At 42.5% G+C, this 19,430-nt stretch overlaps 1 protein-coding gene across 1 annotated transcript in view; it reads right to left on the reverse strand.

Annotated features, from left to right (window-relative positions):
• Nucleotides 1–19,430, reverse strand: part of sdk1a (sidekick cell adhesion molecule 1a) — a 1,749,737-nt gene that overhangs the window by 34,060 nt on the left and 1,696,247 nt on the right. The window contains exons 36-37 of the mRNA XM_051933783.1: nt 11,664–11,779; nt 10,072–10,258 (exon numbers count right to left, since the gene is read on the reverse strand). Coding sequence (XP_051789743.1) covers nt 10,072–10,258; nt 11,664–11,779 — 303 coding nt within the window. The remainder of the gene's footprint in view (nt 1–10,071; nt 10,259–11,663; nt 11,780–19,430) is intronic.

Genomic DNA, 19,430 nt, shown 5'->3' on the forward strand with positions numbered 1-19,430 from the left:
GATGGATGGAAAACTGTCACCTGATTTGATGAATTGTTGTGGAGTTTACTGCAACATTGAGTTTGAATGATCAGATTTTGTTAGAAACAACATGAATCCTCTGATCTTTCCTGCCTTGTGTCTACAGTAGAGACTGGAGGTGACAATGTAATGGTGTGATGAATGGTTTCTTACCTCTTAATACTGAATGAGCTTCATTTGAATGCCACAGCTTAACTAAGCATTGTTATTGACCATGCACACCTGTTAACAGCTACAGTCCACCCTTCTTCTTCACTTACCTACTATCTATCTCTAGTATTGTAGAGCTCTTTACCTGTCTTGCACTTGTCCAGTGTTATTGCATCGTGGTCCTAGGGAACATTATTTTGTGCCACCGTATGCTGCAATATGGTGTATGGATGGTATTCAATAAAGCCACATTGAGTAGACAATCTGCCTTGTCACCAAGCATGCATCATCTCAAGGTGGTTCAGTGACTTCAGTTTACTCTTACATTCCTTTACATTCCTCAGGGTTCAAATCAATGAAGGCCTTTGGGGTGGCATGAAAATCCAGAGCTTCAGCTGACAGAGATGGGAGTAGATTCATACCTGGTGGCATGGATTGTGGACTATCTTACAAACAGACCTCAGTATGTGCATCTTGGGAACTGCAGGTCTGACATTGTGGTCAGCAACACAGGAGTGCCGCAGGGGACTGTACTTTCTCCGGTCCTGTTCAGCCTATATACATCGGACTTCCAATACAACTCGGAGTCCTGCCACGTGGAAAAGTTCGCTGATGACACTGCTATCATGGGCTGCATCAGGAGTGGGCAGGAGGAGGAGTATAGGAACCTAATCAAGGACTTTGTTAAATAGTGCGACTCAAACCACCTACACCTGAACACCAGCAAAACCAAGGAGCTGGTGGTGGATTTTAGGAGACCCAGGCCCCTCATGGACCCCGTGATCATCAGAGGTGACTGTGTGCAGAGGGTACAGACCTATAAATACCTGGGAGTGTAGTTGGATGATAAACTGGACTGGACTGCCAATACTGATGCTCTGTGCAAGAGAGGACAGAGCTGACTATACTTCCTTAGAAGGCTGGCGTCCTTCAAAATCTACAATAAGATGCTGCTGATGTTCTATCAGACAGTTGTGGCGAGTGCCCTCTTCTACGTAGTGGTGTGCTGGGGAGGCAGCATAAAGAAGAAGGACGCCTCACACCTGGACAAAACTGGTGAGGAAGGCAGGCTCTATTGTAGGCATGGAGCTGGACAGCTTGACATCCGTGTTAGAGCGACGGGCGCTCAGCAGGCTCCTGACAATATTGGAGAATCCATTGCATCCACTGAACAGTATCATCTCCAGACAGAGGAACAGCTTCAGCAACAGACTGCTGTCAATGTCCTGCTCCACTGACAGACTGAGGAGATTGTTCCACCCGGGGGGGGGGGTGGGAGGTGGTGGGGTGGGGGATAAACGTTAACATTATTCAAAGAAATTGCCTGCCTGTATACCTGCATCTATCTATCTATCTATCTATCTATCTATCTATCTATCTATCTATCTATCTATCTATCTATCTATCTATCTATCTATCTATCTATCTATCTATCTATCTATCTATCTATCTATCTATCTGTTTGTGGCCAAAAAAAAAAAATCTCCAGAACTGCAATGCTGTCCTTGCAACAGGAGTCAAAATCCTCAAAGACTGTTTGCTGATTGTATACCTTGAAAAATTCTGGCTGTTCAGAGGGCAAAAAGGGGGTCCTACTAGGTGGACCTAATTGAGTTGCACTGAGTGTATGTTATAATAATAAATGTGTGAATGCTGGCTTCACGTTTTGTCTGAGAAGGGTGCCCTAATACATTAATAATTAATTCAGTCAGACATTTTCTAACCTGCTTAGTCCTGAACAGGGCCACAGGGGGCGCTGGAGCCTATCCCAGCTAGCAGAGGATGCAAAGCAGGAACAAACCCTGGACAGGATGCCAGTCCATCACAGGGCAAACAGACAAATAGGCCAGTTTAGTATCACCAGTCCACCTAAACTGCATGTCTTTGAGCTGTGAGGGGAAACTGAAGCACTTGGAGGAATCTCACGATGACAAGAGGACCCGGGATACAAAATCAAGTCTGCTTACAGCGAGGTGGCAGTGCTAACACTGTGTCAACCTAATAATGAATTGAATTCTTTAAAAATGAAAAAAAAAACTAGAAAAACTATGATGCAAAACCAAAAATGTTTTAATTCTGTTTAGTCGTCCTTATGGTTCGGAGCACAACATCATCATTTTATCTCCTTCCTAGATAAATCTGCACTGCTGAATTGATTTATAGCCACAGCCGAAGGCATTAGCAGAAGAGCCTGACCCTTCTCATTTTTCTAAATTTAAGAATTGCACGACTGAAGTTTCTATAATGCCGGGACTGCTCAAGCCAGCTCCTGACAATCTTCAGTGAGTACAATAAATCCCGCTGCAGACGGTCAGATGCACTGATACGTAACTCCTGAGGTCTAGGGATATGGCTGAAACAGAATTTATCTACCAACACATTAAGCTCTTCCTAATCAGTCTGCACAGACCCCACGATGCAAACTGTGCAGTACTGACCCTTACAGAAGTTAAATTAAAACTTCGATGAAATGATTTACTAATTACATTTAATAACATTGATTTATTTCAATTAAACTACTTCAGAATTGTCATCATAGTAATCCCCAAGCATTTGTGTACCACACCAATTTATTTCTGCACACTCTACTTGCCTACTGCAATCTATTTTACTTAAGTATCGTATAAGCAACATCCCATATAGCAAGAGACCAAAGCAATGAATTTAGCAGGCAACCGGCGTGTAGCATCACTTGGTCAATGGTTCTCGTGAGATATGAGAGGCAAGATAAGCACACATGGGCTCTCATGTTGCTGCTGTCTCAGTCTTCTCCATTTTCAAACAGCCTCTTGTCACAGATTACTGTAGCAATTTTTTCGTCTTCATGGCCATCAAAACGTTTAAATGTTTTTTACAATGGCTCAGCAGGCTGAATCAAGGGCTTCCTGAAATATACGCCTTTTGATTGGCAATGGATTACTGTATTTCAATTATTTTTTATTTTTATTTAATGCTATCATTCCAAGGTATGGGTGGCACGGTGGCGCAGTGGGTAGCGCTGCTGCCTCACAGTTAGGAGACCTGGGTTCACTTCCCGGGTCCTCCCTGCGTGGGTTTCCTCCGGGTGTTCTGGTCTCCTCCCACGGTCCAAAGACATACAGGTTAGTTGCATTGGCGATCCTAAATTGTCTCTACTGTGTGTGCCCTGCAGTGGGCTGACGCCATGCCCAGGGTTTGTTTCCTGCCTTGCACCCTGTGTTGGCTGGGATTGGCTCCAGCAGACCCCCGTGACCCTGTAGTTAGGATATAGTGGGTTGGATAATGGATGGATGGATTCCAAGGCATATATTATTGCCCATATTTTCACATCTCGAGTGTTCTAAAAGCTTTTCAAGCACATTAAAATAAGAAGGGATATACAGCAATTTGCTCTCCTACATCTTTATTACTTTCCCATCATTCCTGTAAGATCTGCTGGATATAACTTGCTCATTGACTTCATTTAATACCCTTTGATGAACTGGCATCACATTCAGGGTTGGCTCCTGCTTTTCCCCCAGAAATAACTGGGACAGATGTGAGCCACTCGTGACGACGTTGAATTGGATTAAACTGATATGAGAATACATCAATTTGCAACTGCCATGTTTGGACCAATGGCCTCTCTGTATCATAGGATGTAGCCTCACACCAAGTTCAAGCACCCACATCAGTCAGAAACACTGAACTCTAAAATGGGACCAACTTATACAAGAAAGCACAAGAAAAACATAACTATGCTCATACACCTTGATTCTGATGATGTGTCCACATTTCATTACTGCCAGGAAAGGTGTCAGGCCTGAAAGGGAAAACAATATCTAGCATATATGTTGATAGTATATTGTTATTACTAATGTCCAGCAGTATAAATGTTTAAACAAGCGGGGAGGATAACGTCTAGCAAAACTGAATTGCATGGTAGCTGGTTAAGCCAGTAGTTGCTTTGGCACATTAACGACTCTACTAGATCCGATGAGAATTTCCTCTGGCCATCTGTGACTGGGAGGGGGAGAGCTGACCAGAGTAGGACATGTCAGAGAACCTGTATGAGATTATGAGCCCACCAGTGCTGGAAGATTGTCAAAGCATTGTATAGTTTGCCATCCCCAGTGATCTCCGGTTGTGTAATCTGATTACAAGCATGTTTGACATCCCCTCCTACCAGATGTCATGTAATGTGACACTGGCTTTACAGATAGGATCTTTACAGTGTCATACACATGTGCTTGGGAGACAGTTTATGGGCTTGAATAAGTGTATAAATGACATGCGCAGACGTCAGAGTCCTTAACTATAACCCGGTTAAAGATTTACATGTCCAAATAACTGGGTTAGTTGCAGAAAAATCTTCATGTGTTGACCCGATTTTTACTAACTGGAATAAGGGTTGCATTTTAGAAACCAGATTACTGATTTCTGCGAGTAAGTGGGTTATTAAAGCACATGTAAACACACTCTTTGTCTCTCTCTGTCATTTCCCTTCCATGGAGGAAGCCAAGCCGTCACTCACTCAATGAGGGAACAAACACCAAGCCTGATCTGAGACAAATAAAACAGGTAGTAACCATATGGACACAAGATGAACTGCTGCTTAGGCTGTCATTGTATTTTTGTCACACTCATTTTACTTTATTGTTTTGGCCATATTATCTACTAGCTGCATGTGGTCATCGGGACAAAAAACAACCTGAAGACCCTCTAGCAGTTTTACTATATTCGTGAACTTGGAGAGGCATCAGCTAACTCTGAAGATTTACCAGTGCAGATGACGTGGACCCACCTGTGCTTGTTGCCCCACCGGCTTTTGTAAGAAGACCCTGGCAATACCATATCTTAGCTGTATCGCAGGCATATAAATCCTATTAATCTTTGTCTGAAAACTTGAAGCCTTGCCCTCCGTTACTGAGGTGTTTCACTTGTGCGTTATTGAGCCGCTGTGTTTGCTTCGTTTTGACGTTGTGTCTCTTCATCTGTGTCATTAGCATTACGTCGTTGTTGCATTGCGGTGGCGTTTGCTGCACACACACAGGTCTTTCGTAGTGCAAAGTCAGGTTCATGCATGCGCCATCTAGTGGCTGAAGTTAAGTGTGACTAGAGCGGACTGCTCCATACAAACAAAGGTTTTTTGTTTATATAAGTCTAATAGTATATGAATAAATGTGTAATCTTTTTCTTCTGCCCGTTCTAGTTGCCTGGGGTTATAGAATGTAACAGAAAAGTAGACACATTGATCTACAAAGCAGCCAGTCCTGACAGAGTGGTGAGAGTATGACTTTTGGGGCGTTCTCTTAAGGTCTGCGTAGTAAACAATATAAAGGGTAATAAGGTCACCCTAGGACCCTGCCACAACAAAACAAGCGGTATATATTTTAACCAAAAATGAATGAGTATCTGCGGTGGGCTGGCACCCTGCCCGAGGTTTGTTTCCTGCCTTGTGCCCTGTGTTGGCTGGGATTGGCTACAGCAGACCCCCGTGACCCTGTAGTTCGGATATAGCGGGTTGGATAATGGATGGATGGATGGATGAATGAGTATAGGGAATTTGTTTGCAATGTTTTTCTTTGAACCATAAATTGCTTGCTTAACAAATACGTCTTCCCCCTTTCATCCTCACCATATTCTACAGAGGCACCATTGAGAGTGTTCTGACCAGCTGCATCACTGTCTGGTATGGCAGCTGCAACATATCTGACCGCAAGCGCCTGCAAAGGATAGCGAAGGCAGCAGAGAACATTGTTGGGGTGCCTCTTCCTTCACTACAGGACATATTTTACAAACGCAGTGTCCGCAAGGCCTGCAGCATTGTGCCGGACCCTTTACACCCCTCACATGGACTTTTCACATTCCTGCCACCCAAGAGAAGATACTGCAGGATCAGAGCCAGATCTGCCAGGTTACAGGAGAGTTTTTACCCCCAAGCTGTCAGACTCCTTGACACCATGCTGCCACCTGGGATCTTCCACACGGCCTCAACCACCTCTAAAAAGAGAACTTTTATACATGCGAGCCACTGTCCTGCAAAGATGAGTGTGCGTGTAGAGAAGAACTGAAAATCTCATACTGACCTTTAAATATTTTGACACTCTTTATATCCTTCTGCTGTGAAAATGTCATTGTTTATACGTCTTAAACAACTATTATCATACACTGATAATTTCTGTATTATCTATATCTATTATTTATTTATTATATTACATATCTTAAAACATCAATATTGCTGCTACTTCTTTGTCTTGTCTTTGCACAATGTCTTGTCTTGTTTGTGTTTTAATTTTAAATTTAAATTTTAATTCTATTTTTAATGTATTATTTGCACGTCATGTTGTTATATTGTGGACCCTGAGCTTCACAATTTCGTCTATCTGTATACTTATATATGGTTAAGATGACAATAAAGTTCACTTTGACTTTGAAAAAGGTACTCTATTAATTGCAGATTAACTGAAAGGGGTAACAGTTTAGAGTAGAAACTTTAAGGGCTTGCTGTAGTCTCTTATTAATATGTTACACAAACAAAGCCTTTAAGAAGATCTCGTCACACCGCAGTAAGCGCCTAAGTGATGAGCTTTAGGTAGCCCCTATTGTAAATTCACTGGTGCTTATTAAGAACAAACACAGAGTTTGTTAAGGTTATTATACGTAGTAGCAAACAACAGATACAGAACACTGGGAGACCATATTCTACAGCAGAGGTGTCAAATTCAGGGCCAGCTCTTGGACCTTTTAAAATCAGCTCTCTTCATCAATATTCAAAATGTGTTACAATACAGCCCATGATGATCATTAGTTTTCTCTAAGCTCCCCTTTGATATACAGATTGCACCTACGTATATAATTTAGCTGGATTTACACCTGGCTTTTAAATGAGTTACCTGTGTCTGCACATGTTTGTCTGCACAACACCATGCAATGCAGCTGCCATCCTGTAGTAAGAGTGGAAACTGGCTGCTGGTGATAACCCAAAAAGAAAAAGTGAAAAGAAGGTGACATTTCACGCTGTTATAAAGACCTTCAGTGATGAACATGGTGCGATGGGTTCATGAAGAAGGGGGCAGCCCAACACATACCACTGCTGCCACTCCGCTCACTTTTAAAGGCTACAAAGGTGTCATGACTGCTGCTACCGACCTACGCGATCTGTCTGTCTTGTGTATTGTGCAAAATGTGACAGCTCCCCATTTCCGACCAGCTCTGAATGTGTTCTGAGACCTTCACCAGAGCATCTGCACCAGGTTTTCTAATGTGCTCCAATGGTGAGCATATTAATGCCAAAGTAAGCGGATGTACTTTTCTTTAGCTACAAGTTTTTGCTAGTGACTGGGCTGCCACTCTCACTCGACTTTATATGCTGATGTCATTTTTGTTTTCACTCAGTGCTGATTTCGGTCCCCATGGCTGCTAGTAACTTTCCGAGCCAAAAATGAAAAGCCGATAAAGAGGGAAGACAGTTTCAAGAGAGACATGAGGCAGAATTTATGATTTTGACAAGCAGAAAAGTTCCTGTGTGTCTTGTTTATAAAGAAAATGTGGCAGTAGTTGTTTGTTGATATATTTCAGCCTGCATCGGGTATATAAAATATTATTTTTAGACCTGAATAAAATTGAGTTTGACACCCCTGAACTAAAGCTACTGCTTCCTAAGTCTTATTAAGACCACAATAAGTCTTTGTTAAGGTCTTGTGACGCAGTAGTTGCTGAATAATAAAGACCTTAATGGCAGCCCCAGTTCCAAAAGCGTCACTCTGTATTTCGGTGTACTCATTATGTCATTTGTGTCCACCTGAGAACCTGTCACAGCGCTCTGCTCTTGCATTCAGTGACAAATGCAATACAAAAAAAATAAAAATAAAAACTGTAACTGAATTGATCTGGCGCTTTACACATCTTATAAAGATCAAACTGGTGTTCTAACCGAATAATAGATAAACCTTGGCAATCACGTCCTGTCATGTCATGCCATTTTCAATCCCACTTTAATCCAGATCAGGGTCACAGGGGGCCTGAGCCTATCCCACCTAACACAAGGTGATAGGCAGGAGCAAACCCTGGTCAGGATGATCACACCCAAACACCAAACACACACTTGGGACAATTTAACATCATCAGTTCACCTAACCTGCATGTCTTTGGAGAGTGGGAGGAAACCCACACAGACATGGGAAGAACATGCAAACTTCACACAAGGAGGACCTGGAATGCAAACCCTGGTCTCCATACTGCAAGACAGCAGCGATACCACTGGGCCACCGTATCACCCACTTCGGTAATACAATTCTAAATAGTTACGTGCAAAGGACTCTCCTCCTTGCTTGTAAAACCTTTGTTAGATTTTCCACTAAATTAAAAGTGGTGAAGCAAATGAAAAAAGGGGATGACACTTGGCCCCAGGCAACAGATGCAGTAGTGTTTTATACTATAGGGCTAAAGCAAAGTAAAAAGCAAAAAAAAAAAAAAAAAAGAAATCACAGATAAATAATGAGGACACCCCCATAAAACTTCAAAATGCCACTGTAGTATTAAAACACTCACAGTCTGCTTCTGAAATCTATAGGATGATTTTGTGTTTGCCTATTGTTAAACATGGTGGGACTAAATAAAATGAAAACAGAATAAACGGTTTTATGTTGTCCTCCTGACCACTCGTGCACCTCTTTCTTCATGTCGTCATCTGTCTGGAATCGACGACCACCCAGATTTTTTTTTTTTAGCGGTCCAAAAAGGTGGAAATCACACGGTGCCAAATCTGGTGAATAAGGAGGATGAGGCAATACCTCAAACTTCAGTTTCTCCAGAGCAGTGTGTGTGTGTCATTGTCTTGCAGCAAAAGGACTCCTTGAGACAGCAGTCCCCCCCGGCTTGGATCGAATAGCAGGCTTCACGTTGGTCTCCAGCAAGTCACAGTAACTTGCGCTGGTGACTGTAGTACCAATCGGCATGTAGTGTGCACGAGAGGTGGTGAGGACGAGACAGGCACTTCCAGGCAGGTGTCATAAGTGCATTGAGAGACTACATTGAGAAATGACATTATCAGTTTTGTTAAGGTTCATTCCATTTTCTAACTTTAGCTTGACTCACCCTTGTATTTGTGTGCACTTTGTTATAAATAAAGGAAAGATTTGTTGGTGACAGAAGATTAGCTTAAGCAATTTCATTTTTGATTTTATACGTTGGATTTGATGTTTTTCCCAGCTTACTGATTTCTGGTTAAAGTTTCTTTTTTTGTTTTTAGTCTGTGATGATTTACCTGCTCCATGTTACTACCATTTGCTTGCTTTGTTTTTTATACAGATGTAGCGCTTAAAAATATGTGACACTAACACAACTTCTTTCTGTACTCATCTCTTTGCCTTTGACTGAAACAGATATGACAGAGAGAAGGACTATTAATACAAGTGAGGGGATGATAGCCGGACAGGTTTTCTTACTCATGACCTGAGACTTGCAAGTGACAAAGTTTAAGGACTTGGTGTTTCTTTGCAATTCAATGCCAAATGTAAATGAAACAGTACATCACAATAAGTCCATTTCTTCACAGAGCCACACAGTCAGAGCCTGCACTGACACCACATACTGTATGTTAGGGTCGCAATCATTTCGACGGCACCTTAAGGCCAGTTATTTGTGTCTTGACCCCGACACTGTCATTTAAACCCATTCATCTTACAGTGGTCACCTGAAATGACGCCTGTCAAGTTTATCTGTGCGCCCTTTGATGTGTTAGGATTTAAGGTAATGGGGACACGAGGTTCTATTTGGGAGCCACTTCCACACATTAGGATTCTCCTTTATCTCTCTCTCTCTCTTTCCCTCTCTTTCTCCTTCCATTGTTCAGGCAGGTGGCCACTCTCTCTTGGTCACAGAAACTGTAATCATCCCTCCCCATCACGGGATGTCTAAGCCGAGTTTATTTCTGCCTACCTGCCGGGTGAGTCCTGCATGTCCTGGGTTCACTCAAAGGTCCATCTCCTGCTGCGTTAAACGCCGTGATCTTTACAGAGTAGGAGGTGTAGCTGGTCAGGTTTTTGAGCCTCACACTTGTTTCAGGAAGAAATAAGGTCTTCAACTTCTCCGTTTCATTTTGAACGTCAGTTTCCCAGTAATAGACCTGCCAACAAAGATAAACTGGGATTGATGAATTCGCATACTCCATTACATGCAGCCACCGATGATTCGTCTTCACAATGGCCCAGAAATTCCCTGGCTGAATTCACCAAATATGTAAAATGTGGCGTGTAAAAATCAACAAAATTGCCATTTAAGAGAACAAGAGGAAAAAACAAACAATCTTTTATCTCAACGTATATCCTTTTAGTTTCATTGACAAAATCAAACTTCAATCAAGAAATAGAAAAAAAAATCTTTAAAAAGTACAAACAACTGAATAATGTGCATTTCATGAAGCTGAACAAAGTGCATTAATAGAAGATTGGTGCTTCACTGACATCCTGAAGGCCCCTGATCATTGCCATGATGACAGGAGCACCCCAAGAATGGCAGAGAGCAGATGACAGAAAGATCAACTCTTCATGCCTGTGTGGAAGGTTAGGCAAGCCTAGGGGCTCGAAGACCCTCTCATGCTTGTTTCCCCTGAAGTGGAATTGGTAAAGGCACCCGAGCGAGAAACTGAAAGTGGCATTCTGGGACAACATTGGTGATACAGTACTTCCCCGGGATATTAGAACCAAGTAACTAGTGGTGCCTGACCTTTTTAAAATAAGACAGAGAGAGAAAGAGAGAAAGAAGCCAAGACACTGAGGACCACCAGAGGACTGAAGAACCCACAAACCAACCACAGTTCCAAAAAGGAATGTTCTGCTCTTTAAAAAGAGAGGCCAGTATGGAGGCCAATAAGGCTATTGAGGCCTAGTGAAGGTTCAGAGGTCCAGAGACACCAGGAGTCACTCAGATAGGACTCAAGCCTAGTGCCCTTAAAGCAAAAGAAATGATTCTCCTGATCCTGGCAGTGACATTGGGTGAGGTGAGGTGGGGGTGTCATCTAAAGGCTTAGTTGCATTCAGAGCTGAAACAAGTCTTTGGACGTTGGGTAAACAGTGGCATGAGTGAAATAAAGAGATATTGGAGGTGAGAAAGTTGAATGGTTTGCTGTGTTGTTTGGAAGATGGAACTTACCACGAGAAACTATAAAACTATCAATCAAGCTGAAAAACTCAAAAGCAAACCAAATACAAATACTTGACTACAGGCTGGATGGTACAACAACATACCATAATATGACATAACATAACATTCTCCAACCTGCTTAATCCAATTCAGGAACATGTAGTGGCACTGGGTGCAAGGTAGAAGTCAGCCGTGAAGAGGGCGCCAGTCTATTGCAGGACCCACTCACGCACACATCCATAGGCACACTCACACTCGCACAGGGCCAATTAGCAATCTCCACAGACACAAGGAGAACGGACAAACTCCACAGAGATGCTGGATCTGTGAGGTGAGGCAGCAGTGAGGATGAAAACAAAAACTGAAGATGCAAGTCCTGATGGTCTCACCTTGTATCCCTGAATGTTCCCATTCTGGGTCTCCACAGGTGGCGGCTCCCAAGACACTTCAAGCTGGTTAGCAGTTAGAGGGTTCAGCTGGATGTTCTGTGGGGCCATTGATGGTGCTAAAATATATAAAAATAAAGAAATACATAAAATCGATTAACTCAATAGAGGTATAAAATGCACTAGTAAAACGCAAAGTATTTACTGAAAGAAATAAACAACATCATAGGAGGCAGAAGATCAGCTAGCATGAACCAAGCAGCTAGACAACTTTGAAAACATTACTATTATTTTTTTATTTGGTCAAACAATGGACTCCATATGGAACATCATCCACAAAAAAAAAAAAGACTTATTATCGGATATTTTTCTGATGCCATTTTTCAGGGTGACACATAAGAAGTAGTAGTAATAGGTGTTGTAGTACTTTAGGACAGAGCATAACTGTTTACACAGTTTTACGAATGGAAGAAACTGCCCAGATCCAGGTGAGCAAAGCTTGCAGAGATTTAGCCAAGAACACTTGAAACTGCAATTGCTGTCAAAAGGGCCTTTACAATGTACTGAATTAATGGGCTGAATACTTAATTGATTTTTAATAAATCTGCACACCTTTCTGACCACATGATTTTATTTTGTCATTATGGATGATTGAGTGTAGATTGATGGACAAAAATTGAAAATTTGTCCATTTAAAATTGAATGTATAACACAATAATGTGTGTAGAAAGCGAAGGGTCATGATATGTTTGCACAAATTCCCAGATTTACCTCATGAGTGATGAAATGTGTTCAACTGAAGTCAGCTCCACTAAGGGAATGCCCAAGTGTACAGTGCATCCGGAAAGTATTCACAGCGCATCACTTTTTCCACATTTTGTTATGTTACAGCCTTATTCCAAAATGGATTAAATTCATTTTTTAATCAGAATTCTACACACAACACCCCATAATGACAACGTGAAAAAAGTTTACTTGAGATTTTTGCAAATTTATTAAAAATAAAAAAATTGAGAAAGCACATGTACATAAGTATTCACAGCCTTTGCCATGAAGATCAAAATTGAGCTCAGGTGCATCCTGTTTCCCCTGATCATCCTTGAGATGTTTCTGCAGCTTCATTGGAGTCCACCTGTGGTAAATTCAGTTGACTGGACATGATTTGGAAAGGCACACACCTGTCTATATAAGGTCCCGCAGTTGACAGTTCATGTCAGAGCACAAACCAAGCATGAAGTCAAAGGAATTGTCTGTAGACCTCCGAGACAGGATTGTCTCGAGGCACAAATCTGGGGAAGGTTACAGAAAAATTTCTGCTGCTTTGAAGATCCCAATGAGCACAGTGGCCTCCATCATCCATAAGTGGAAGAAGGCTGAAACCACCAGGACTCTTCCTAGAGCTGGCCGGCCATCTAAACTGAGCGATCGGGGGAGAAGGGCCTTAGTCAGGGAGGGGACCAAGAACCCGATGATCACTCTGTCAGAGCTCCAGAGGTCCTCTGTGGAGAGAGGAGAACCTTCCAGAAGGACAACCATCTCTGCAGCAATCCACCAATCAGGCCTGTATGGTAGAGTGGCCAGACGGAAGCCACTCCTTAGTAAAAGGCATATGGCAGCCCTCCTGGAGTTTGACAAAAGGCACCTGAAGGACTCTCAGACCATGAGAAAGAAAATTCTCTGGTCTGATGAGACAAAGATTGAACTATTTGGTGTGAATGCCAGGCGTCACATTTGGAGGAAACCAGGCACTGCTCATCACCAGGCCAATACCATCCCTACAGTGGAGCATGGTGGTGGCAGCATCATGCTGTGGGGATGTTTTTTAGCGGCAGGGACTGGGAGACTAGTCAGGATAAAGGGAAAGATAACTGCAGCAATGTACAGAGACATCCTGGATGAAAACCTGCTCCATTGCGCTCTTGACCTCAGACTGGGGCGACGGTTCATCTTTCAGCAGGACAACAACCCTAAGCACACAGCCAAGATATCAAAGAAGTGGCTTCAGGACAACTCTGTGAATGTCCTTGAGTGGCCCAGCCAGAGCCCAGACTTGAATCCGATTGAACATCTCTGGAGAGATCTTAAAATGGCTGTGCACCGACGCTTCCCATCCAACCTGATGGAGCTTGAGAGGTGCTGCAAAGAGGAATGGGCGAAACTGGACAAGGATAGGTGTGCCAAGCTTGTGGCATCATATTCAACAAGACTTGAGGCTGTAATTGCTGCCAAAGGTGCATCAACAAAGTATTGAGCAAAGGCTGTGAATACTTATGTACATGTGATTTCTCAATTTTTTTATTTTTAATAAATTAGCAAAAATCTCAAGTAAACTTTTATCACATTGTCATTATAGGGTGTTGTGTGTAGAATTCTGAGGAAAAAATTGAATTTAATCCATTTTGGAATAAGGCTGTAACATAACAAAATGTGGAAAAAGTGATGCGCTGTGAATACTTTCCGGATGCACTGTATATGGTGTCCCTGGGCAATAGTGGGAGGACGTGCCCCCTTTGGGACTGGAATGCGTTCATAGATGTATATGAAGCACATTTAAGGGCATTCAGATACATATGTTAGACACAATGTGCTATACTGACAACTGATAGAAAAGCCGGGGGGCTGTCCACCTAGGAGATCAGAGAGCATTCATATTTACAAATAAAAATGAAATGCTCGGTGGGGAGTTGTCCCCTTGAAGTTTTGAGCCCATTCATATACATATGCTAAGCGTGACACGATTCACTGACAGCTGATGGAAAGAGTGGCATGACTTGGATGAGTCTTGGAGCCCCCCAAGTTATGGTGTCCTTAGGCCAGTGCATACTCAGCCTTAGCCTAGAGCTGGCCCAGGTTCCACTGCAGCTACAGAGTTGGACCACACATCTGAAGAGTTTCTGGATGTTGTTTAAATGTAATATGACAGAATGAAGCAAAGCATGAAAGATGTCAGGTATGTGAGCCTCAGTTCTGATCAAGAAATACCACTGTGATTTCAGAATGAATAATTTTATAAAAATTAATTTCAGTTAAGTATATTGTTGTACAGTATATCGTGCATCACTGAGTGCACTGAACTGTAACAAGTTCACTGGTAAATGAAAATATAAAATGTACTAATTATATAAGGAATACACATAAAAGACACAGATATGTTTAAACACTGAGGAATAAAAATAATTTCCAAATTGAATAAAATACATTAAATGGAACCCAACTGTCTAACTATGGCCAACTGGCAACACAGAAGAAGAAAACAAGAACTCCAGTCAGCAGCATCCCTGGGGGTCCACAATCAGTTAGAACAAAGTCAAAAGACAAGGAGGGGATTTCTTGTATTTATGTGCATGCCTTGTTTTATTTGACACTTTATTTTCACTCTGGTTCCATAAAGTGGTGTCTCTGAGGCTAGGGATCTGCGCCGGCAATCGGAAAGTTGCTGATTCGAATCCTGTAAACGCCAGGAGTGACTCTACTCCGTCGGGCCCTTAACTTGCAATTGCTTCGTCTTGGCATATGACATCAATCTGCACTGAGCCCTGCAAGCAGGTCCTCCAACTTGCATGGAAAACTTGGGGGTTGGTGTCCGGATTGGCACTCCAGCCACCATAATAAACCTCACACTGTTCCAGTGTGGTGCTGAGGTGTCACCCGCTACACCCGGGTGCCAATCCAGGTGGTTTGTTATGGAGTGGGTTCGGCAACATGCTATCACAGCATGCCCCCAACCTCTCTTTCTCCATAAAGTCATAAATGCATTGTGAACAGCAGGGGGCATAACAGCACCCTGAACCCCCATAGACAACCTCACAGACACTCCCAGGTTCAAACACATATGTTTATTTTACAAAGTACTTTGAAAAAGCCTTCTACCTTGTCAGCACTGCCCAGCACATCACAACAAACCAAACTCTTTCTCTTCTCTTCTTTTCTCTTCTGTCTCCTCGACTCATTCCCAGGTGAATGGGAGTCCAACACTCCCTTTCCTGACTCCGACTTGCCATATGAAGTCGAGGAGCCTCCTTTTCAACCCAGCCAAGAAGTACTTCCCATGTTGAAACCTCATCTCCGGGTCGGACAGAAACTCAAAACACCTCCCCATAGCTCCCCCACTGGACCCAACAAGACACTTCTATTGGACTGCAACTCCCAAGGTGCCCTGCAGGTGACTATAACAGGGCTGGCCATAAGGGATACTGCCACCCAGCAAACAGATAAACACCCTGCACATGGGAGGCAGTCTCCTGACCAGGAAATGGACTATTATTTATCCTGGTCAGGATGCTCCATCCATTTTGTCTATCTTGCATGTTGTCTAACCTGGTGCACCTTTTTTCTGCATCCTTCATGAGCTTGGTCTCCCAGCCTGATAAAGGAAAAGAGTCCATTCCGGCTGGGACGCCAGTCTCTCCATTAAAAGTGCTAGATTTACTAATCCTTGAACCCGTGTACATATCTGTAAATTGGTCACAAGTGTTCCATAAAAACCCCTCAGGGCCATATGGAGAATGATAAAAGTCTGCAGTAACAGGGCTTGGACTGTGCAGTCTTAATCACTGTACTAATGCATCATCCTTCAGAGATGGACCTGTTGAATGAATCTACTCCTGGGTCATCTTTAAAGAGCGTACGGTAACAAGCGACGCATGTGATTTGCGTGTCTAATTTGACCAAAGGCAATCAGGGAGAAGCTGTCTAATTAAATCGAGTCAATTAAATACGCGAGTGTCTACCTAATTAAAAAAATGCTTGAAATGAAAAGGAGCAGCCACAGAGCCCATCGTACTACTCCTTTGCATATGAGCTAGGTAGAGAACAAATAAGCACACACAGGAAGATGTACAGTAAGAAACACATCCATTTTCTCTGTCCAATTCAGGCTCCAGCAGAAGTCAGTGCCAACCTCGCTAGGCATGCATGTTCATCTCAGGATCAACTGATGCATTCACTTAAATTCACTCACACCAGGTCAATGAGAGTCAACAATTAACTTACCACTGTCCTGTGGGAGGAAATCCAGAGCTATGGAAACAGAAGGGAATGTGTAAATTCAACATAGACAGTGACCTGGCTTACCCAGCCACTTGGAGTTGTGAGGCGGCAGTGCTGAGCACGGAGCCAACATGCACTGCAAAATCATACATAGACGTGCACAGTTACATAATTAAATATCTGACCTGCATGAGTTGTCTTTTTCTTTGCTGAAATGTGGCACAGCCATGTAATAAATGAACATAAGGAAGTTAGCTATACACAATGACAGGCCAAGAAAAGATGTCACTCAATCATATCCATTGACAGACTAATGCTGCACTTTTCTTTTTCTGATGACAATGGAGAACTACTGGATCATCGAAGTCTGATTCTAGATTCATTCACACACAACCGCTAAAAGGACAATCCTGGTCCTGACTTCACCAGCACTTGCCCAGGTGAGTTGCCGAGCCGCTGTCTATAACTTGTAAACACACAGGCCATGAAAGAAAACATCAGGTGCTTGAACACCACATACGCTGCATTGTCTCTCTGCCTGGGCAAATAAAGCATTCTGTTCCTGAACGTCTATAGCCTGAAGCCCTCATTTAAATGTGCCAGCCTGGAAACACTTATCTCTTTGCACACCTGCCGCTTTTGGCCCTTGCTTTCTCTCTCTATGCTCAGAGTGCCTTTGCCAATCTCACTTTCTGTGCCCTTTGCCCATTGAGCCTTAAGCAAAGTTCATCTGTCAGTGACCAGATCTGGAAGCAAGATTCTGCAAAACACTACAGAGGAGAAGAGAAGAGTCACAATTCTGAAAGCAGCAAAGTTGCCTGAGAGGGAGTAAGTGATAAACCATTATGTGAGCCACGGAGTCAATCAGTCACACCGTTAGACGCAGTTGATTTATTCCATGAAAACCTTTTTTTAATAACCTTAAAACCTCTTTCATTAAGCTGCAAAATCTGATGTATAGCAATGTTTCACCTTGGCACCCCATAGATGATTATGCCATGCTTATTTCTACACAATTCTTTAGGTTATTTACCACTTAAATGTTAATTGGCATACATGTCACTGTACAATCAATGGCAACCTTATTTGGTCCTCTTGCTCGTTAATACCAACAGCTTATAACTTTAAACAGCCAATCATGTAGCTGCAATTCAGTTCATATATACTGAATGTCCATATATATCGTAAGTAATCAACATAGACACATAAACCTCAGCATATTCAGTGTTAACGTTTGCAGTGCACCATCAACTGGAACGTATTTTGTATTGAGTGTAGTAATGCATTGCATTTTTCATTCCAACCGGTGGTGCATTACAAACATTAGCACTGCTTATAATGAATCCTTTATCCAATGGTATATATCGAGACCTGGCAAATGGAGAGACACTTGTCCTTTTATATATATATTGTCACGTCCATGTGCATACATAGGGTAGAGTATAAGGGCTCTGGTGACAGAAATTCTCTGCCTCTCCAAGGGTTGGCACTGTACTATAACACCAATTTCTCTCCCTCTGCAGATTGTCGTCAATTCAAGTGTCTGTCCACCTGGACCTGCCTCTTCCTGCCAAAAATGGTCTTAACCAGAACAACTGGCATAGTTGTATCCAGACACCCGTCTCAAAAGATATAACTTAAAGCTTTACCTGCGTGTTATTTTTCTGTTTTTTAGATTTCATTTATATGGGGTTTCCCAATGGTGCCCCAAAAGCAAAGCAAAAAAAAATGTAGCTAGAATTTTTTTCTATAATTTGTTTGAATGTTCCGGTTTTATTTTGCGACTTCTCTCATTGTGCTAAGAATCTTAGTTCGCTTGCAGGAGTGATATATTTGCACTAATCCGAGACAGATGCAGCGGGCCGAGGGGAAGGGGAAGAGTGATGTCTGGAGTAGGGAGTTGGGCAAGGCCCTCCTCACTGTCCTGTTTCACTACTACACGGGCGAAGCCACAGGGGGATGGCTAGTATATATATATATAATACAATGGGTACAAACGGGTATAATATATATACAATGCAGCTATTCACATTAAATTGGGACAAGACGTTAGTATCAACTAAACACAACAACGCAGCCAAGGAAATTGCAACATTCCAATATATAAAAAAGGTATGTGCAATAATGAAGAATGACACAGGAAAACATGCCAACTTAAGTTAACTGAATACCTGGTCAAGAAACATTTGTTTGCAATGACAGCTTCAAGTGGCTTCCTGTATGAAGAAATGGGTCTGTCACAACATTCAGGTTGGATTCTATGCAGACAGTCTTAAATCTTGAAGATTTCAGGGTTCCTCTGGTGAATCTTCATCTTCAGCTCCTTCCACATTGGGTTTAAGTCTGATGATCGACTGGGCAATTCCAACAGCTTTATTACCTACCACTGGAACCACTTGAGAGTCTCCTTTGCTGTATGTTTAGGATCATTGTCCTGCTGGAAGGCTCACCTGCATCTCATTCTCATAATCCTGGAGGATGGCAAGATTCTTCTTTAAAATATCCCGGTATATGGCTCCATGCATCCTCCCTTGGATAATTTGAAACCTGATGGTACCATGAGAAGATAATACTGCACTATGGTGCTTCCAGCTTCAAACTTCACGGTGGGTATGGTATTTTTAGGATCATGAGGAGACCCATTTCTCTTCCAAACAAGGCAAGTCATATTGTTAATGAAATGTTTGATGTTTGTCTCATCTGACCACAATATGTTCTCTTAGTTACCTACACGCCTCTCCAAATGTTAGGTAGCAAACTTTAAGCAATCTTCAATTTGTC

This window comes from Erpetoichthys calabaricus, chromosome 11 (genome assembly GCF_900747795.2).
Source record: "Erpetoichthys calabaricus chromosome 11, fErpCal1.3, whole genome shotgun sequence".
NCBI classification, from domain to species: domain Eukaryota; kingdom Metazoa; phylum Chordata; class Cladistia; order Polypteriformes; family Polypteridae; genus Erpetoichthys; species Erpetoichthys calabaricus.